Genomic DNA, 20,251 nt, shown 5'->3' on the forward strand with positions numbered 1-20,251 from the left:
ATGAGCTAGCACTTGGCAACAGTGGGAAGGAAAAACTCCCTTTTAACAGGAAGGAACCTCTGGCAGATTGGTGTGTAGATTTGTTGTAGAGATAAAATTACAACAGTCGTATGTTGTTCAAACACACGTGGGCCTAAGAGGAAAAGCTTTGTGTTTTGCATGTACCTGATGGTTCTTGTCCCGTTTGCTATGCAGATAAAACAACTTGTTCTGTACTTTGTAACCAAATTATTTGGGTATGAAAATAATGACCCTTCTTTCACAAAACATTTCTGTGTTGAAATAAATCTATCATAGTTTTTAGACCAGTTGTTTCAGTTTGACCTCTTGTGGACGTGATGTGACAGTCTTGTTTTTACATCTACAAAAAGCCAAGAAGAAAAAAGTGAGTTTTAAGGGAATATTTAATACCATTTGAAATATCTTTTACATGAAAAACACCATCAGAGGAGGGGAGAGCTGCAAGAGTGCACAATGTAAAACCGGTGATGTGGCACACCCTAATGACAAACAGCTGTCTTAAAAAGGATGTGGAACGTATCCGATTCCTGCCACACCTCCTGGAGAAATTCACTGCTTAAAGTGTAATGACATCCAGTCTAATCAAAAGCAAAGAAAAGCACAAAGATGAAAACAAGTGCACAACTCAATAAAAAGTTCAACGGTGAGTTCAGTGAAGCAAATATACACCGAGGTTAAATGAGTATGAGTATATTACAGTTTTGTTTCTCCAGTAATTAGTAACTTAAGTTTTATTTTTTATTAGACCTTTTATTTTGAAATTGTTAGAGTCTGATGGATATAAGAAACTTCCTTGAAGCAGCTCTTCAAAAGCAAGTCAGACACAAAGGTACAAATGTCGATGATAGCCTTTAAGGACCGGGCCTGCACTCTGCACACTGTCAACTATTGACAAAATCACGTGAACAACTAACAAAAGTAAGCTGTTCGTGCATCAGTTCACACACTGAAACAGTACGATTGACTTCAACACCAGCAAAAACGTGATTGGACTTTATACCCTCTGAAGTGTTTTGGATTGTCTGATAAATTACCACAAACACAAATAAATTAAAACTATAGTTTTAAGGGATAACAGACACAAATTCACAACCTGATAAAGAATGATTCAGCCACAGGTAATAATAATAATAATATAGTTCCTTTAAATGAACAGTCAAAGTAGAAAACAGCTATGTCATGTACAAAAACTATAATACATAAGTCGTGATGTAAATATTGATTGTAAACTGCTACTACAGCTAAAAGAAAACCAAACTCAACGGCAAAATCGTGTGCCGTCCTTTCTGTCTGTCCAGTATTGATTGGGATTCCTATTGATCAGTTTAAATAATTAAATGACGATGTTCTGGACACGTAAAATGCAATTTAAAAACTTACAGTTTCAATTATCTTATGCCCAGATATACAGGCAGAGTGACGGAGTGCAGTTTCCCACATTTACTCTTTTGGATTAATTACATTGCATTTATATGTAGTGCTAACTATTCAATATCAAAGTTTAAATATCTACTGCATTTTTATGTTTTAGGAGGCCACTTTAAGCCTCTTTAATAAGTCAGTTTCCATTATCTGAGTTATCTATAATCAGAGCGACCAGTTTACAATGCAGCCAAAGGCACCGTTGACACAACCATGTGACCCATAAGGCTTTTTTATTTTCATGTACTAATTATAAGTGATTCTCACAGAGCGAGACATTTTGAGGATCTGGTCACATGACTGGCTCTGACTTAGACACAGTTATAACTGCTAAATGTAATATACATGTCTAGGATGAATGTACAACATGAGGACTAAATATTGCAAGAAAAGAAAGCATCTCTGGAGTTATGTGAGGAAAGTAAATGGATGTCATCGTTGTAAACGATGTCGTGAAACAGGCTGAAAATGTACTGAATGGAAAGTTTAGGAGAGGATGCAGCCTGTGTCCTTCTGAGGCTTCAAGTCAGGTTCCTTCACTGGCTTCACCTCCTCCTCCTTGGGTTTGGCCTGCACATCAAGTAATAATTATAATACCACTAACAACTATAATATTGTTATGAAATAATCTAGAATAAATAAATAAATGATTTGGTGTGTACCTTGTCGTTTTTGGCTCCCTTTGTCAGATCGAAGGTGGCGTAGACCTCAGGAGTGCACTGCTCACTGAGAGGCGGCAGCTCGAAGGGGACGGGCTCAGCCAGGCCGTAGCTCGCCTTCATGTCCAGCTGCGGCGGCTCAGCCGGGACTTTATGGAAGTATCTGTCCAAAGAAACAAGTAGAAGGAAGAATTTCATGTTTGAATGCTTTCCCTGTTGTTTCAAAGACCCTTTCTAAGGGTAACTTAAATATGTGCAAGACTTAACCGTGCAAATGGGAATCCTCTGTTGTGGTTCTCACTGAATCATTGTCAGCCGGGTCTTTAAATGGTTTGTGATCAACTTAACTCACAACTCAAAGAACTCAAAACTCAAAAGTTTTTTGCAGAACTGCCAGATGTTATTGTCACACTGTTATCGGCCTCTGTCAGTTAAGGGTCATAGTGATTTACACATAGACTTGGTTCTAGTATCTCTTGTCTTAAATTCAATGTTTTCCTGCTTTTACCTGTGCCTGACACATGAAAGGTACCTCTGGCCACCAGCAGGTGGCATTTATGCATCTACAGACTCACTGGCATTAAAGCACAAACATAGAAGAAGAAAACAACACTCACCAAACTGCTGACCAATGAAATGTGTGCTACGCTGAAATTAGATGCTACTGTACAAACAGGAACAGGCATCAACAACTGTTTACATAAGGATGGCTAGAAACTAGGAGGCAGAGTGGGCTGTCCCCTAATTAATTAATCCAGTTTTATTTACATAGCTCGAAATCACACCAACGCTTTAAACTGTAAAAGACCCTACATTAATCCTCATGTTGAGGTGTTTCTATGTGATAAAACATGAATGTGTGTGAATGGGACAAATGTAGCTTGTAGTGTAAAAATGCTCTTTGGTTGTTTATTCGATTCATTTGCAGTGAGAAGCAGGCGGGTTGGGTGGCGATACAGCAGGCAGGGCCAGTGCTGTGGATAAATGAACAATACCCCGCTCACCTCCAACATGCAAATATATTTAACTTTTCAGGTGACAGTTGGGCACTAAAGTGAGGTCACGCATTAGTTTCAGGTGAAAAAAATGAGAGAAAATAATATTTTGACAATGACGCCCAACAGAGCTATCTCTATGATGAACACATGCAAATTCACAGGAACATAAACCCGAAGGTGAGCGTTTGTGCAGGTGATGCTCAGGGTAGCCAGCTGACTGTTTAATCTGACAACACACAAATGTGCCTTTGTGTGAGTGGAAAATGTGTTATTAATGATTGAAAACATGTCCTCAGAGTTTGTAGGCATAGTTGGACTCCCGGGCGCAACGGGAACAACGACGTGAACATCGCATCATCTCGTCACGTGTGACAGGGAAAGTGTAGAATCTGAGCCACAACTGTGTGTGTGTGTGTGTGTGTGTGTGTGTGTGTGTGTGTGTGTGTGTGTGTGTGTGTGTGTGTGTTTGGGGTCTGGCTGACTCACATGAAACCATTTTCTCTCTGGCACTTCTCCAGCGTCATTTTAATGAGGCCACCCAGCTTGAGGAAGAACAGCTGCTCCGATGGTTTGGCCGTCGTACCCGGGCCTTTGGTCTGACGGTACTCTTTACACAGTGACTCAGCGCGGGAGTAACCTGCACGCAGATGTTGTTGTGTTAACACAAAATATATCCAGGGAACAAAGAAGGGGAAACAATTCAAACACAACTCTAAGATCTGCTGCAGCAATCACACAGGAAGCTCCTGTTTGGTAACCTACATGACTGAACCCAAGTGAGCAGGTAACACTGAGTAAGCACTGCAGTCTGCAAAGAACAGAAGTAACAGTCTTCTGTATGGCATGACTTCAGTTTTCTGATTAACACAATTAATGAAGTACTTTCAATAATAAATTTACAAAAGAATAACAATGCAAAAAAAAAGTTTTTAAAACGCACACACACACAACACTAAACGACGGACGGCTCTTTTAGAAGCAAAGACAGATGAAATAGGAGCTTAACAAATTTATCAGACCACAGCCTAACATAAGACTTGTGCCGTAATGAGCAAAGTCACATTTACCTCTGCAGAGCAGGGAATGTGTTTGTGTGCATGTGTGTTGTTTTGTCTGAATACTGATCAAACTTAGGAGTGCAGAGTTGGTTAGCAATTCATTCAAGCTTGCCTTACAGTCTTCAAGGTCAAATCAATGATTTATTAGTGCAAAAGCCTTATACCTTATAAACTGTGATTTGTGTATTTTCAACATAGAAAGTGCCATATAAAGACTTAAAATGTCACATTTGACCTCTGACCTCTCAAAGTGATAACAATGCTATACAGAGCTATTTAAGACTGTTTTAACAGGTTTAAGGCATGTAGGGAATGATATATGGGGATTCTTAGTATGACGTTGCTCATATATATTAAATACAACAGTATTCCCTTTAAAGTAAACACTGCACAGAGAGTGAGCTGCCTGGGTGAAAGTTTGCGCTCTCGACGTGCTTGTTTACGTCTCTGTAATTGCTTTACACATTACAACATGCATACATACATTTCTCTGCTTCCTGGAGAGATCTGATAGCTTCTCCACATTTGTCACTTGCCAGCAGTGTCTGTCCATGATAGCAGTACGCCTGCAAACACAAACTCAATGACAACAATCTTAACACTTTTTTGTTTGTTTGTTTGTTTTAATTCTGTAAACAGAATAGTTGTTTTATTAACCATAGCTGTGCTGCAAACTTTAGCTTACATAAGCCATGTAGAAGAGCTGCTTCAGTTGGAGATACTTCCTCCACTTGCTGCTGCACTCTGGCTCCAAGGTGTTCAGTGTGTGGTCTGCAGAGACAGAAAACTGACCTTCATATCTTTTCAGTAACCATCATTTTATTTTCTAGGCTCTCGGTCAACAAACCAGAAAGCTTCCCATTGTACCTGGTGATCCAAAAAGCACAGTTGCCTCAGTGACTTCATTTGTTGGAAGGCATACATCTTTTTATAGGTCAAGGTCAAATTTATTTATATAGCACATTTCAAACAGCCAATGCTGCACAAAGTGCTTAACAATATAAAAATGGCATTGAAAAGCAACAATGTAATACAATAATAACAATAAAAAACAATAATAGGACAATAAAAGAATTAAAACAATAACTAAAACTGATTCAAATAAGACCAAAATGCTTGGATCATAGTGTGTTAAAAGCCAGGGCATAAAAATGTGTCTTTAGTAATGATTTAAATTGCTCAAGTGTTTGTGCAGATCTAATATTTAAGGGGAGACTATTCCAGAGTCTGGGACCTGCCACAGAGAAGGATCTATCACCACGGGATTTGAGATAAGTCCGTGGGATGGACAGCATTAATTTTGAGCTAGACCTCATGGTTTTTCCTGGAGCATAGGCAGAGAGGAGCTCAGACAGGTATATATAACTTGATACCTCAAAGTCAGAAATGCTGACTGAGAGTTCTCCTGAGTTTCAGCTCTTATCTTTGAACAGTTCATTTCATTCAATTCAATTTTATTTATATAGTCCCAAATCACCACAACAGTTGCCTCAAGGTGCTGTATTTATAAAGCGAAGACCCTACGACAAGATGTCCAGTCTTGCTTCTTCCAACCATCTTGAAAATAAAACCACTACATTTCATTTATTTTCTCAAGGCTCGACTGCTACATCTTCCTCCTCTATGGCTCAAACAAAAAGTCACTTTCTCATTTCCAGCCGGTTCAGAAAGCAGCAGCTCAGCTTCCTGTTGGTTTCATTCGTTACCAGCATGTAAAAGCAAGTCATTTTTAAAGACTTGCTTTTACATGCTGGCATTACACCTTGTCTAATTTTATTCATTGTTGTTTTTCTTTTCTCTTTAATGTTTCCCATCTAAATGTAAAGACTGGTGCTCTGTTTAAATCGTCGATCCTGCTTCTCCCTGTCTGTCAAAGCACTTAATAAACTCTGTTTCTAAAGGTGCCATACCAATAAGGTTGATAAACAGGTTTATTTTATCCATGTCAAAGGTACAGACCAGCTTTTTGATAGAAGTTTGCAGTCTCAAATGCCAAAGCTGCGATGATTGTCGCATTGTGTTTCAGTTCAATCGCTCTGGCAATGGTCACTGTAAAAACAAAAGAGAGGAAAGAACCAAACGTTGGCACACCGTGTCAGTGATGATTGACGATTAATGATTATCAGTGTCACATGGACTCTGACTCAGGCCATTAACAGTCAGATTATTTGCAGAGTCAGCCTTTTTATATTTAGACTCCACTAGAGCAGCTTTGGTTGAGTCACAGTTAAATGGTTATATGATTATGTAAGTTAAATTCTGGGCCAAGGTGTGGCCCCTCTGTTCATCCACTGAGCTAGTTTTAGTCCCATCCCCCTCTCTTTAAGCCAGCTTTCTTCTGCTTGTAAAAAAAAAAAAAAAAGGTTTGAAGAGGAGGTGAGTGGAGCTTCTGAGCCCACACCCACAGCTCAGTGTCACAGATGGTTACAGCAAGGATGCACATCACAGAGACACAACGAGAGAAAAATGCGCTTTTAAACAGGTTGCTTTCAGAACCCGTTTTCAAGTCTGTCCATATAAAACAAGGCTAAGTTGCTATCTTATATCACAGTGGTACCTCTCCAAAGGTTGAGTCTGTTCATCTGGACGTAGCATTTTGTGGGAGAAACGTTTCGTCACTCATCCAAGTGACTTCTTCAGTCTCAGCTGACTGCAGGTTTCAATCTTATAAACAGGACATTTGCATAATGACTGAAACCAGCCCACTGAAGGAACAATGGGCTGTGAGGTCAGTTCCTTAATCATAATTATGCAAATTCTCATGACCATTGATCAACAACCACTGACCAAAACCCACTGATCAATGGCCATGAGTACCATTCACAGAGAGTTGGGGAATGGCTGCAATCACAGCATTGTAAGATGGTGACAGATGTACCCTTAGGCCCCCTCCTCCATTCAGAGATGATCTTTCCCTTTTCATGTAAATGGCCTTCTTGACTCCGCCCTCAAACCAGCGTTCCTCCCTGTCCAGGATGTGTACATCCTCATCATTGAAAGAGTGTCCACTGGCCTGTAGGTGTAAATAGACTGCAGAGTCCTGGCCTGACGAGGTAGCTCTTCTGTGTTGTGCCATCCGCTTCGCTAGAGGTTGTTTGGTTTCCCCGATGTATAAATCCTGGCAATCCTCCTGGCACTTAACAGCGTACACTATGTTACTCTGTTTGTGTCGGGGGACCCGATCCTTGGGGTGGACCAGTTTTTGGCGCAGCGTGTTTTGGGGTTTAAAAGCCACAGAGACTCGGTGTTTAGAAAAAATGCGTCTCAACTGCTCCGATACTCCTGACACACATGGGATCACTACAGGTTTTCGCTTGGGCAGCGGTTGTCCTTCTTTCCTGGATCGGCTGGAGCTTTCTTTAGGTGCCTTTCCAGCTTTGACAAAAGTCCAGCTGGGATAACCACATTTACTCAGGGCCTTCTTGATGTTCTTCTGCCTCCCTGGCTGCTGTGTCAGTGGGGATGGTGTTCGCTCTGTGTTGTAGCGTCCTGATGACACCCAGTTTGTGCTCCAGTGGATGATGAGAGTCAAACCTTAGATACTGATCCGTATGCGTAGGTTTATGGTACACATCAGTTTTTAGATGTCCCCCATTACTGATGGAAATCTCACAGTCTAAGAAGGCTAACCTGCCACTTTTCATATCCTCCCTGGTGAATTTGATGTGTCGGTCCACCGAGTTAATGTGATCCAGATGAACAGAATCAACCTTTGGAGATTTACTTACCTGGATGATTAAGCATGCATTAAGACGATATCACAGTGGTAGTTCTTATATTAATATGCAGGATTATTTCATCCTATAAGTAAGTTATAATTAACATCAATGTGCCTCAAATGGACAATGTGCTTTGGACTCAAGAAATATAACAGACTTTAATGACCATCTTAAACATCAGAGATGAGAGGAACAATATCATCAGCGATCTGCACGATCACTGCACAGTGATCACTGTCGTTACCTTCCTGTGCTTCTGCCTGACACTGGATGATGTATGCATCAATGACTCGGGGCTCCAGGTCTCTGCCCTTTTCAGCTGGAGTGATGAGGCGAGGGATGTGGACATCCTGTAAAGAAAATATCTGAATAAATAAATAAATAAAACCTGTAGCTTATGTGTCTTAAATCCCTCAATCTATTTTCTTGTAGCTAAAAATAAGAAGAAGAAAAGAAAGAAAAACTGTAGTACCGTATTTTCCGCACTATAAGGCGTGGGTAAATCCTTTAATTTCCTCAAAAATCGACAATCCGCCTTATGTATGAATTCTGGTTGTGCTTAATGACCTCGAACCGATTTTATGTGCTACACGGCGCTCAAAAATCTGTCATAAATGTTTTAGTATGACTTTGGTAAGCTACGAAGCCGCACCGCTTGATGGATTGTCAGAGCATTACGGCTACCGTAGTCAGGAGCCTCGGGGAGTAATCTGGGTCCTAAACTCCGTCCGCTTCAGGTCCCAAAGTCAAACGAACACTGCGGCATCACTGAGAGTTAAAAACTGTCTAAATTCTTTCATCTGTAATAAAATGATCAGTGTTGCTGCTTTACCAGGTGTAACAATTAAGTTTAACATCCAGGCATCCATGAAAACAGGATTTATTACATTTAACAGAGTTAGAAGTTAGCAGGAAGTTAGCTCGCTAGCTTCCACCTAAACATGATATAACATGCTCTGACTGAGAGATTTCTGAAAGAATTCAAACGTACAGCTCTGCTATCACTTCCAACATAAATGAAGACAGAAAACTAAACAGCAGTGACGTTTGTAGGGTTACTGAAGTTGGGCTAGCTGGTATATAATGATGTGCTACGTGATCGCTAGCGACACAGCTATGTTAGCATAGCATAAACACAGTAAAGCTGGAGGATGAACGCTAACTTTTTTCCACTCGATAAAAGTTAACGTGAGGGTTCCTGATGGTTAGAGACAAATGCAATCGCATGGCAGGATGCTGTAAACGGACCAAACTTCAGTCAGGAGAACAACTGAGATAATCCATCCACAATACGAGGTTAGTCATTAATATACTGCAACAACACGGGAATAGAGCAGCTGGCAGAGAATTCAACATTAATGAATCAATGGTACGGAAGTGGAGGAAGCAAGAAGAATGAGTTGAGTAAAGTTTGACTTATCTGACTGTTTTGTTTCGCTTAATGCGCCTTATAATCCGGTGCGTCTTATGATCCGAAAAATACGGTACTTTACAGATGAAAAAAAGCTGTGCGCAAAGAGAAGTTAAAGTGCGTCATTAATGTTTTCTGCAGGGGCAACTGCACTGATCGGCATCCACTTTTTGTCCTAAGCGTCAGTTTGTATAATAAAACCTTTCCAGTTTCCACTGAGGAAAGAATTGACATCTCCCTCACCTTTAGATTTTTGAAGATTCCAGCAGCGACCTTTAAGCTTCGGTGAACGTCTTTCGCTTCTGTCTCTGATACACTGTGTAACAGGTAAACATGACAGAAATAAAGTAACAAAAAATAATAGCAATGATTTCAAGGTCATTTAAACCACTTAAAACCTTTCAATGAAACTAGTGGCATTAGGTTAAGTGGTGATTCTAAATGAAGGCAGGTGTGAATGACTGTCTCTATGTGTTAGACCTGTGATAGAGTATGTATGCATGTATAGATGGACAAATTTAATAGTGTCAGATATTGCACCTTAAAAATCTAACATTGTTTTTGTAATACTTTATGTTCAAAAGTCATGATATTCTGTGCATATTCACATTAGTCACAGCGTCCTTTGTTTTTGATGAGGTATTAAAGTATGAAACTAAAGTACTTTGTAAAATGCATTTATGGAGAATAGTCTCACAGAAGAAGCCAAAAAGGCTCTTACTTTTCCTTTCCTGCCATCCTTGAGGCAAACTTTGTGTACCAGATGGCAACATTAAAGGCCATGGAGACCAGTTCAAAGACTGCATCCTGCTGGGCACTGGAAGGAGAGTAGGGAGAGACGGTGAGTTAGACAAAACACCGGCGAGCTGCTAATCCACGTTTCTGTGCAAGCAACCTTTACGTGGTCATTTGAGATAATATTTTCTGTTGCTGGACAGACTATAACACAGGATTAGACTCAGCAAGACAGCGCCTAGATTACATGGGTACATTCAGTTCATTCAGTTTGATTATTGTTATGAAATTTATTTGTATTTACTTAGCTAAGGAGGATGGGTTTTTTTGTTTTGTTTTGTTTTACTCTTTTGCTTTGAGCTCCATGTACATGAGCTGCATGCTAAATGATCTTTTGTTAAAAGGGTTGGCATAATAAGCATGTGCTTCAGCCAGTACCTTTTGATTAGCCTTGTCTCGTGCTTTCTTGCTTTCTGGTAGATCTTTATTCTGTATTCATTGAGATATTTGAATGCTAATCAATAAATAAATAAATAAAGTTCTTCCACTCATGACAACAAATACTGAAAATAACTCAATTGGGTATTATAATGTATTTTTCCCAATTTAAGAAGTCATCAGCTCTGCCCAGAGGTCTTCATATCAGAAGTCTTTCTGTAATGTTTCGTTTAAAAAAATGTTTAAAGCTGCTAGCTCTTAGATAATTCATCATTGTATCATTAAACATGAACGAGATTTCTTCCACTTACTCTCAGACTAGAAGTACTCCCTCTGTGTCCTTACCTTGGCGTGTTTCCTTGTAAGGTATCGGTCCACTTAAAGTTCTGGATGAACCTCATCTTGTTCTCCTGTGTAGTTCCATCCAAGGGCATGATAAAGCCTAATGCATCATAAAGATTTTTTAAAGATGGGCAAAGAGACTGCTGGTTAGATGCAGAGCAAAATAAGTGAGACACAATTCACAACCATTGAACTGTGTTAATATAAAACAAAACATTCTCATTTACAATTTCTTTATTACATCATTTAACCTCCTAGGACCTGGCGTCCACATGTGGACAGCACATTTTGGGTTGTCTAGACTAAAATATCAAATTTTGCTCTACAAGGGCCTGATATCCACTTACGAGGACGTTATACTGCCACTGTTCTATCGAAATTCAAAACCAATGTCCTCATATGTGGATCTCATTTTTCTCAGAAACAAAAATCAGGTTAAAAAATAATAATAATAAAAATCAGGTAATTCTTTGTTTTTACATTCATCAGGTCCCAATCAGCTTAAATGGCGAAAAGAAATTAAAAATGCATGCCATGAAAGAGTTTGGATCTTAGGAGGTTAAATACAGGCAATTACAAGACAAGAGCAGGATCTGTGTATATGTAAGTGATGTATGTGCACAATGCAATCCAAGGATTTTAACCTTCCTTCACATAGCAATCTTTAAATAGCCTTCACAGGTGTGCTAGACATGAGTGCAGTCGCTTCAGTTCAATGTTAAGCACATGCCTTGTTTTTCAGCTGTTAAATATCGCCACGATTAGATGCAAACTGTTCGTCACAAACATTGGTAAATCAGTTTGTGCACTTGATTTTAATTTTCTCCTCCCATTATTTTGTACCATGAGAAGGGAACTCTTAGAAATACACAGTTGCGACTGAAGCAGCAGCCTCAGTTGCATAAATTCCCAAGTCCTACACACAATCTTGTCACTGGGTCCTTTTTTTTTTTATTAACACCAGTTTACGCTGATGCAGTTAATAAATCTGGTCCATCATCTCCATGTTGCACTTTTACATTTGCTACATTACCAGTTGGTGAAGCTTGACACGTTTGTGCTATGGTGTCAAAATAACCACACACAGAGACTTTTCTGAAACATTACAGTAACGTAACAGAACAACATAAAATACAAATGTAAAAAATATGACATTCTATTAAAGTCACTGTAGTGTTGGTATATTTAAACATAGTGGTTCTCAGACTTTAATGTATTTTCAACACTGCTTTGTAGTATTGATGCAGTGGAAACCTGGTCTTACATTTTTATGTTAGTATTAGATCATGTGAAACATTAAGCACATATAGGATTCGTAGATTAATACAGGATGTTAACCACTACACGGTCAGACCCAAATTTTATCAATAGGGTTCTGCACGTTTGTGGAAGATCAGTGTCGTTTTTACAGGGAGTAAAATGCTGAAAACCTGTTGTTATGGCCACACTAGTCCATCAACATACAACAGTATTTATACATTTTGTGCATTCTCCTATTCATTCCTCAGTTGGTAGAAACCAAAGAGCCACTCCATAAACACAGAAGAGTCACTTCAACAGGACAAGACTCAGCTGTACATCTGCTCCTAAAGGATAGCAGTCACTCTTTTGAGGATGCCAGCATTCACATTTTGGACAGAGAAGACAGATTATTTGAAAGAGGAGTGAAAGAGGTCATCTATGTCCAGAACAGGAGGCTTATGACACCAACTGTCAGCCACCTATAATGTAGTTTTCAGTTCCCTTCCCAGGCGCCTCAACCCCCCCTTACATCCCAATAGGTCACATGACAGGGTGAGGCAATGGTTTCACCTGAAACCTCTGCTGGTAATGATGCACACCTTTTTTCACACCTTGGCTCATGATGACAACACACAAGATTAACAGTGCGTCAATGACTCTCCGAAGGAAAATCCCCCACTAGGGTTTAAATATCTGGGAGCTGAAGAAGCCTCTTGAATGAGAGGTAAGAATATCTTGAAAAATCTTATAGAAGTCCAGTCGCCTTCTGTTCAAGCTCCTTACATTAGCCATCTTCTCTGGATATAAAAAGTGAGTTCTGGCTCAGTTTGTCCTCACTACTGACAAACAGGGATGTCCAAATTCAGAGATGACACCAGTTTCAAGGGGCCACACTCAGTTAGATGCAAATACAGTGTTGTTTTTGAAGTCTTTGAAAATCAAGACTGTTTCATGGCAAACACATTAAAATGGGAAGGAAGGAGTTATTTCTCTCTTGAATCTGTCTTCCTTTATCGACTTTGCTTTTTAGGCGCTGTCTACACCAAAAAGTTGCAGATGCGATCTGGGTATGCATTTCTGTACAGACTACAGATGAAGCTAAGCAGGCGAGAATGTATAGAGAACCTAAATTGTTATGGAGACCAAATTAAAATTTGTTTATAGCCAGAGCTGTGGCCCCTAGGCCATAACTTTGATATCCTATCTGTATCTAAAGTTATCTTGGAAAAAGATAAAAAGATACAGTGAAATGCTGGTGAACAAACCTTGAAGAAGGGAGAAGTATGCATCTGTGGCATTCTTCATGATCTCAGGATTGCAGGTGATATCAGTGAACATGTCCAGCAGCCTCGCTCTGGTTGTCCTCAGGTCACTGAACATATCACAAATAGCAACTGTTGCTTTGTGGACAGCCATATTCAGTGAGACTACATTTGAACAAAACTCCGCCATTGCCTGGTCCCAAGTCCAGGATGAGAAAGGAGGAGGGTTGGGCGTGGGACTAGCAACCCCACCCTCTAAAAAAAAAAAAAAAAGTCATGCTACAGAAACCGCAACAACAAGGGTGTTGTTGCGGCCCTATGCTCCACCAGGAGTCTACAGGAAAACTGATTGACATTTGAACAAATCATTGCCATTGTTGTTTAGCAGTGAGGCGACTGAGATTAGGTGGTCAAATAATGGTACCAGTAGTATAGTAATGGTCAAATGCTATTGATAGAGGGTAAGAAACTATACATAACAGTTTATTAACCAACAGTGGTCATGGTGATGACCACAGTCCATTGTGATAACCCTGCTCATGGTGTATCAGGTGGAGATAAGACATACTTGCATATCTTATTGGCAGCCGGGCTCCCTGCCACCCCATAGAAGTTAAAGGACACAGGAGCTGTCGCCTTCAGCGGGTTTCTGTGAAACCAGTGTGCCATCCTGTGAATGAATACACACCTACAAGACAGAGGAACAGTGTGACAAACAGTTAACAGTTGAGATAAAGGCGATTTAGATGACTGACACGCTAAAATGCCATAAGTTACGTTGATGACAACCTTAGTTGTTTAAATATCAAGCAGCGCTAGCTAACAAATCTGTGACGTTGGCTAGCGTTATTTCACCATCACGGTGGCTACAAGTATCCGTGTCAGCACTCCAACAAAGCGCTTTTAAGTACTACCCAAACTTACTTTGAGAAACCGATAAATCGTTAACATTACTTTAAGATGCCGTGTACACTGTTTCGTTTAGTATTTTTCTTGTCTGTTCTTGACTAAAGTGCATTACGTAAGCTTCTAACACCAGCGGCTAACGGCTAACGGCTAACACTATGTACAGTTCCAGACGTACGGGATTCGTTAAAAAGACATTACGGCTGCCTTCTAAACAGACAAGTGAACTGAACATATTCAAATACAATAGAAACTGTTCTGTTACCTGTCGGAGCTTCTTACAGAGCTGACGTTTAATAGCCCTATTGGAAAGTCTCTCAGACTACAAAACTTACTTCCGGAAATAAACACGGCATAGTAAATAGCCAATGAAAAAGCCCGATTCAGTCACCTGACATGCATCCCAGACAACGAGCTTCTGTTTTGTCGAGGGTTCCGAGTGGCCGGTGTCGTCCCAGAAAAGCCATCATAATAGTGATTGCCGATGTTTCTGTGCGGATTTTATGTGTAATGCTGGTAAATAAGCTGCAGGCACCTGGATTTACAAATGGGTTATATATAAAACTAAGAAAACCTGCTTTGCAAGTATCCGAATGACTCTGCAGTTTGGACCCCTGTGCTGTACACCGTAATTAATCCAGTCCTTTTTGGCCACTTAACATATCTGTTATATTTATCGAAATTTCTGATGTACTTTTGACCATATCTCTCTTGAAAAATCTATTTTTATATCAATGCCGCTTTTAATTTAGTGCCAAAATGAAGTTATTTAGCAATAGCAGACTAGCCACAAATAACCTTGTGACAAGAATATACTTTCTAGCTCAAAACGACGTATGTAATGCAAATTATAGAGGAATCTGTGAATTACAATAGTTTAAATAACAGCAATCCGTTGTTTGGCAAATCCCAAAAATCACTTTTTAGCATGACATTACAAAGGCTATCAAGATGCAATAAGCTTCTTTTTAAGGTGTGACCTTCCACCTGCAGTTATTTCGTCTGCCGAGGTGCCTTGTTAATGGTTTCAAGGTGTTACATTATATTCCAACAATTTCCTGGAAATACCTTTCCAGTATATGCAAAGCATCACTTTCCCAAGAATAACCTTAAAAAAAACCAACAAAACAAAACAAAACAAAAAAACCAGACACCCATAGTATACACACTGATTTTTGATTGTCTGAAACGCCGCCATTTTTATTTGATGACCAGTACAAAAACAGATTCAATATGTGTAAATGCCCACTGACCAGTAGGACATACCGCCATTAATGTATTCACTAAAAAATGCTTCAGTTACAACCAGTTATTGTAATCGGTTCTTCCGGGAAACATTCCTAAGAATTTAGTGCTACATAGAAGTATGTTTAGAAGTGTAAAAGCAAAGTGGCACAAGGGATAACATTTATTTTATTTTCCCATCATCTTTCAAAAGTGAGCAGTGAACTAGATCATTAATATTAACACAATAAAAAAAAATTCTCAGCAAGTCAGGAATCAGTAAAACAACAGGTACACACACATACACCAGATAAAGTCTTGTGTATAAAGTACTTATGTGTACTTTGTAGGAATCATTTCATTATCACATTCATTTCAGTTGTTAGAGAGCACACAGAGGTGCACCAATACCAGATCACACCACGTATGTGGGGTGACTTACACCTAGAGTATGCACAATGCCAGTGTAAAAATATTCTTTACAAACTACAGACTGAAGATTTTGGTAAAAAGCAACATTCACATTTCAATTTCCCTAAATATCGAATGGAGAAAGACCATAAACTATCAAAACAAATGTTATTCTGCATTACTGGAATTTCTGGTCAAAAACAATGTTAACAAAACAGCTTCAAAATCTATTCTAAAACAAGGCCAGGCAGAAAAGGCATATTAGGTCAGCTTAAAGGCACTAAATGTATCATTATACCTAGTTTTATTCACCCAACATTTACACTTGAAAAAGACTTTTTCTACAGAACCATAACAGATAATTACATTATCATTTAGTCCATTTTGTCAACAATAAAAAGGTGCAAATGTAGAAATGCAGCATTACAGGACCCTGATCCCAAATGGTTCACTTTTGCATATCAGAAAGCAAATAAGCCACCTCCTGCTTTTGCAACTGGGAATCAATAAGTCAGGGAGTTGGAAACTGATTAAATTGGCATTATCGCCCCAAAAGAGAGATCCCCATTTATATCAGACAGACACTGAATGTTACAAAGAAAATTCCATTTACAAAGTCACTCATTCCAACAGCTAGCTTACAAACGTCTGCTGTAAGAGCTGCAATGTTCCTAATGTACTGTCTTTCACACTTTGATTAAAGCTGTAAGTCTGAATTATATGCGTCTTTACTTTAAAACGTACCAAAGACGCACATGAGTAAAAACATTTAATTTCAAACATTTGATAATAACAGTGTAAAAATCATGTTGCAACAAGCTGAAATGTAAATGTAAATAAATGAGTGCAGTGCTCCAAGTTACGGAATTCGCAAATAAATTCACAAATGACAGTGCGTATGTGCACACTCTGAATATGGTTTACTCTCTGGATATGGTTTACTCTCAGTTTACAACAAAGTGCAATATATATATATATATATATATATATATATATATAGTCTAATTTTGTGGCTTGTAGGATACCCAGAGAGCTGCTGACATTCAGTTGAACTGAGCTTGCAGGCAGTATACAGAACAAATTTCAACAAAAGGTGTTGGCACCCATACATCTTTGGTAATTTAAGAAAAAAAATGTCTTTACTGTGCTGAACAATGCAGTATGTTTAGATGCGATTTGGTCCAATTTTTGGGGGTGGTCATTTAAAAAGAAAACAAACAAAAACAAAACACTGAAAGTGAAGACAACCCAATGCAGGCCCTAAAAAGCCTGAAAAAGTCATTTTCAGATGGCACACCTGTAGAATGTTAAAAAGTCGCAGTTCAGAGTCGTTTGGCGTAGTTATTACATAGAATGTGATCGCGAATGTCTCCCCATCCTCCGTTCTTCATGTGCGCTTTGTGCGCCACCGGTTCTGCACCATCGAGGACAAGAGATGGAGGAAAGAGGCCGGCCTTAGCTTTCTGAAGTCCTTCGTCAACCTTCTGCGCGGCCCACTCTGGTCTGCAGTTCTCCTTCTGGTGAAGTCCACAGTCTCCTGTGTGAAGAACCCTGGAGCCCAGTGCTGCCGCCACTTTGAGGGGCTTCGATATGCAGGTTCCAGAGATGTGCTGCAAAGTCCAGTCCCAGTTGTAGTCGTCGTACGTGCAGAATTCATTGCTGCACCCCATCAGCTTGTAGTACACCTCCCTGGAGATGGCCATGCCTATGTTGTGTTTCGTGGACATCCAGCCTGTGGTCAACACCTTGTTGGATAGTGCGGTGAAACCATCCAGGCCATTATGGTTACCCAAAGCCAGCATGTCACAGTCTGGGCAGTTGTTTTTTCTAAACTCGATCATTGATTTATAAAAATGGAAAAAGTCTGGTAAGATGTAGTTGTCTTCCTCTAGAAATACTGCAAAGCCACTGTAGCCCTGCATCGCCTGCACTCGCTCCCACACGAAGTGCAGCTTCCACCACCAGTGGTGTTTGGTTTGAGTGATGAAGGCTTCTCTGTAATGCCCGTAGGAATCGGGGTGTTCTGCATTGAGGCATCCTGTTTCCAGAGCCCTGTCCTTGGATATGTCTCGGGGGCAGTCTCGTGGATCCTGCCCAGGAAACTCTCTGGGATACAGCTGAGTGCTGAAGGGGAAATAAATCTGCAGTACCTTGCAGAAAGTTATCCCTTGAACAATTGTGTTGATTTCCTCTGAAAAATAGTCATGGCTAAAGATGAGGAGGAAGCTGTGGACCTCAGCAGCTTTGGCCAAAGATTTGATAAGCAGTCTGAGGTATTCTGGTCTGTTGTGGACTTGCACGACCAGCACCAGCCGAGGGTCCCCTGGAAATCTGTCTGCATTGTAAACAGACTGTTTTAAGTTGGCACTGTAAACGGACTGAGTTAGCTCCGACAGCGACCTGAAGTTAAACTTTACCGGGTCACTAGAGCTCAGGCCCGGGTTCTCTTTTACGGTGTTACCGGGTCCGCTTGCGTCATCAGAAACTAATAACACGCGTGTTGAAAACAAGAGAGTCACAACTACGAAGGAAACGCCGAGTAGCGCGAGCAGATTCCTCTTGAGCAGCCGAAACCTCATTTTCTTTAAGTAAAAACACACTCCGGAGTTGAATAGCAGTGGCGTTCATTCACCTTGTCGCGCGCCTCTTCGCCCCAAACTTCCGTGCAACATTGCGTCCTCGCGCTCCTCCTCATGAACGCTCCATTGTCGCGTGACAGTTCTTGAACCGTGTGTCAAACGCTTCCTGACGGTTGCTCTAGAAAAGATGTCGAGGGCTTTCCAGAGGAGAGCCGTGTCATTTGTTACACAGTCGCTCCTGCCGCTTGTTTTTAACACCTGTGTGTGGAAAAGTAGAAGCAAGCGGTTTGACCAAGTTCATAAAACTTACGTGTACATTTAGCGGTTAAGAAAAAGGGAAGTTAACTCTCCGTTGTTAGCTTGTTGTACTTACCCGAAGTAGGTGTAATGTGTCAACACGATGCTACCAGGAAGAGGATGATAGGACTGTGATACATGTTGGGTTCAACTTGTTGACTGCTGACGTGTACAATCCAACCAACTAGGGGAGAGCGCGAGGTCCTGCTCAGCGAATCATGATCCTGCGTATAGCTCCGTAACATGAGAAGGAAATGCAGATCAGAGCCCATTTGATTGGTAAACGATAGCGAATGTTTTATAGCAGGTTAGTGCTTTCACTGCAAAGACTTTGGAATTAAATATTTGCTATTATGTGGTGTATGAAATTAGACTGTTGTATGAAGGCACTAAAGCCAGGGAGTGAAATAAGAGTGACTGGGACTGTTTGGTTTTTTCTCTCTTTTTACTTCTTGTTCGAGTAAGCGTTCAGCCCCTAAATTTAAAAAAATCTATTTGGGGTGGAATCGAGGTTAGGAAAGCTAAAGGAGGCATGGCATTACGTTCTGGTAACATTCAGGTGATGAGGGAAGTTATTTTGGGTGGTTTGGAGCGCGCCCTATTAATCTGTGATGTAAGCTAGAATAAGCACTGTACATCATTTGAAGTGTCCCATTCTAAACTGAAGCTTTAAGAATCCACCCACGCTATAAAGCTGCCTTTTGTTGCTGTCACATCATCTCCCAGTGGAAGTAGTTGGGAACTGTGATGGCACACCCTCCCTGTGCGAGGCCTGGGATTTCAAAGTAGGTGTATTTGTTAAGTGTATTACCCTTGGCATGTCACGACCCTCCATGTTTACCATATTAGCTACAACCACCTGGGAAGTGCTGCAGTCTGACCTGTAGAAACACCAAGCATGTGGATTTAGTGGGTCACTGGGCAATAGAGAGAAAGTTGAGATTAGATTGATCTCAGTCACAGATATTTGTTATTATTTATTTTTTGGTTGACTGTAGGTCTGAAAACATAAAGGTGATCAGTTCTCTATATAATATACAAACTGTTTCTTTTTTGCACTATTTATAGCTTTTTTGTTATCAGCTAAGCTGTTTAGCATTGTTTCCATTGATGAATGTAACAAAGTAAAAACAGCCTGGTTACAAATCGAGGACCACATTACAACACTTTTTACTGGTTGTGTTGCAGTAGTGAATTATATTTGTGTTTCAGTCAACTGCCTATCTGGTATACTCTTAATTTAATGACCTTACAATAAAAAAATAGTTTTAGCTTATTTCAGTTTCCTCAACCTATGCTTTACACCCTGCTGGATTCTTGCCCCAATCAACGATGTCATGTCACACCAGCACGTGCAATTCTGATTTTCTTTGCAGATAGGGATTGCGAAAAAAATACCAGGGAAAAAATGAATGCTGTAAATGTTGTATAGTTATATTGTCCCATACCGTTGTGACCCAGTCACTCTTAATTCATGCCTCCTTCACTCTTCCTTCTACACGTAAATTTTTCTGTGGCCTTAATGAC

At 40.1% G+C, this 20,251-nt stretch overlaps 2 protein-coding genes across 3 annotated transcripts; both read right to left on the reverse strand.

The window, feature by feature from the left end:
* Nucleotides 1–386: 386 nt before the first annotated feature.
* LOC134643493 (BRO1 domain-containing protein BROX) lies at nt 387–14,569 on the reverse strand. 2 transcript variants are annotated; one of them, XM_063495888.1, is made up of 13 exons: nt 14,479–14,569; nt 13,876–13,995; nt 13,311–13,417; nt 10,807–10,903; nt 10,010–10,105; nt 9,532–9,604; nt 8,122–8,227; nt 6,118–6,207; nt 4,844–4,929; nt 4,643–4,724; nt 3,587–3,737; nt 2,106–2,265; nt 387–2,013 (listed from the first exon to the last, which is right to left on the reverse strand). In XM_063495888.1, exons 2-13 carry the CDS (start codon nt 13,974–13,976, stop codon nt 1,930–1,932), a joined length of 1,233 nt encoding a protein of 410 aa, XP_063351958.1. In that variant the 5' UTR covers nt 13,977–13,995; nt 14,479–14,569; the 3' UTR covers nt 387–1,929. The 2 variants fall into 2 exon arrangements, with proteins under 2 accessions (XP_063351958.1, XP_063351957.1); XM_063495887.1 differs by lacking the exon at nt 14,479–14,569 and adding an exon at nt 14,232–14,308.
* A 2,229-nt stretch (nt 14,570–16,798) lies between these two features.
* Nucleotides 16,799–18,869, reverse strand: LOC134643211 (alpha-1,6-mannosyl-glycoprotein 2-beta-N-acetylglucosaminyltransferase-like). The gene is made up of 2 exons (XM_063495486.1): nt 18,801–18,869; nt 16,799–18,685 (listed from the first exon to the last, which is right to left on the reverse strand). Exon 2 carries the CDS (start codon nt 18,425–18,427, stop codon nt 17,171–17,173), a length of 1,257 nt encoding a protein of 418 aa, XP_063351556.1. The 5' UTR covers nt 18,428–18,685; nt 18,801–18,869; the 3' UTR covers nt 16,799–17,170.
* Nucleotides 18,870–20,251: the final 1,382 nt, after the last annotated feature.

Source organism: Pelmatolapia mariae, linkage group LG15 (genome assembly GCF_036321145.2).
Source record: "Pelmatolapia mariae isolate MD_Pm_ZW linkage group LG15, Pm_UMD_F_2, whole genome shotgun sequence".
In the NCBI taxonomy this organism is placed as follows: domain Eukaryota; kingdom Metazoa; phylum Chordata; class Actinopteri; order Cichliformes; family Cichlidae; genus Pelmatolapia; species Pelmatolapia mariae.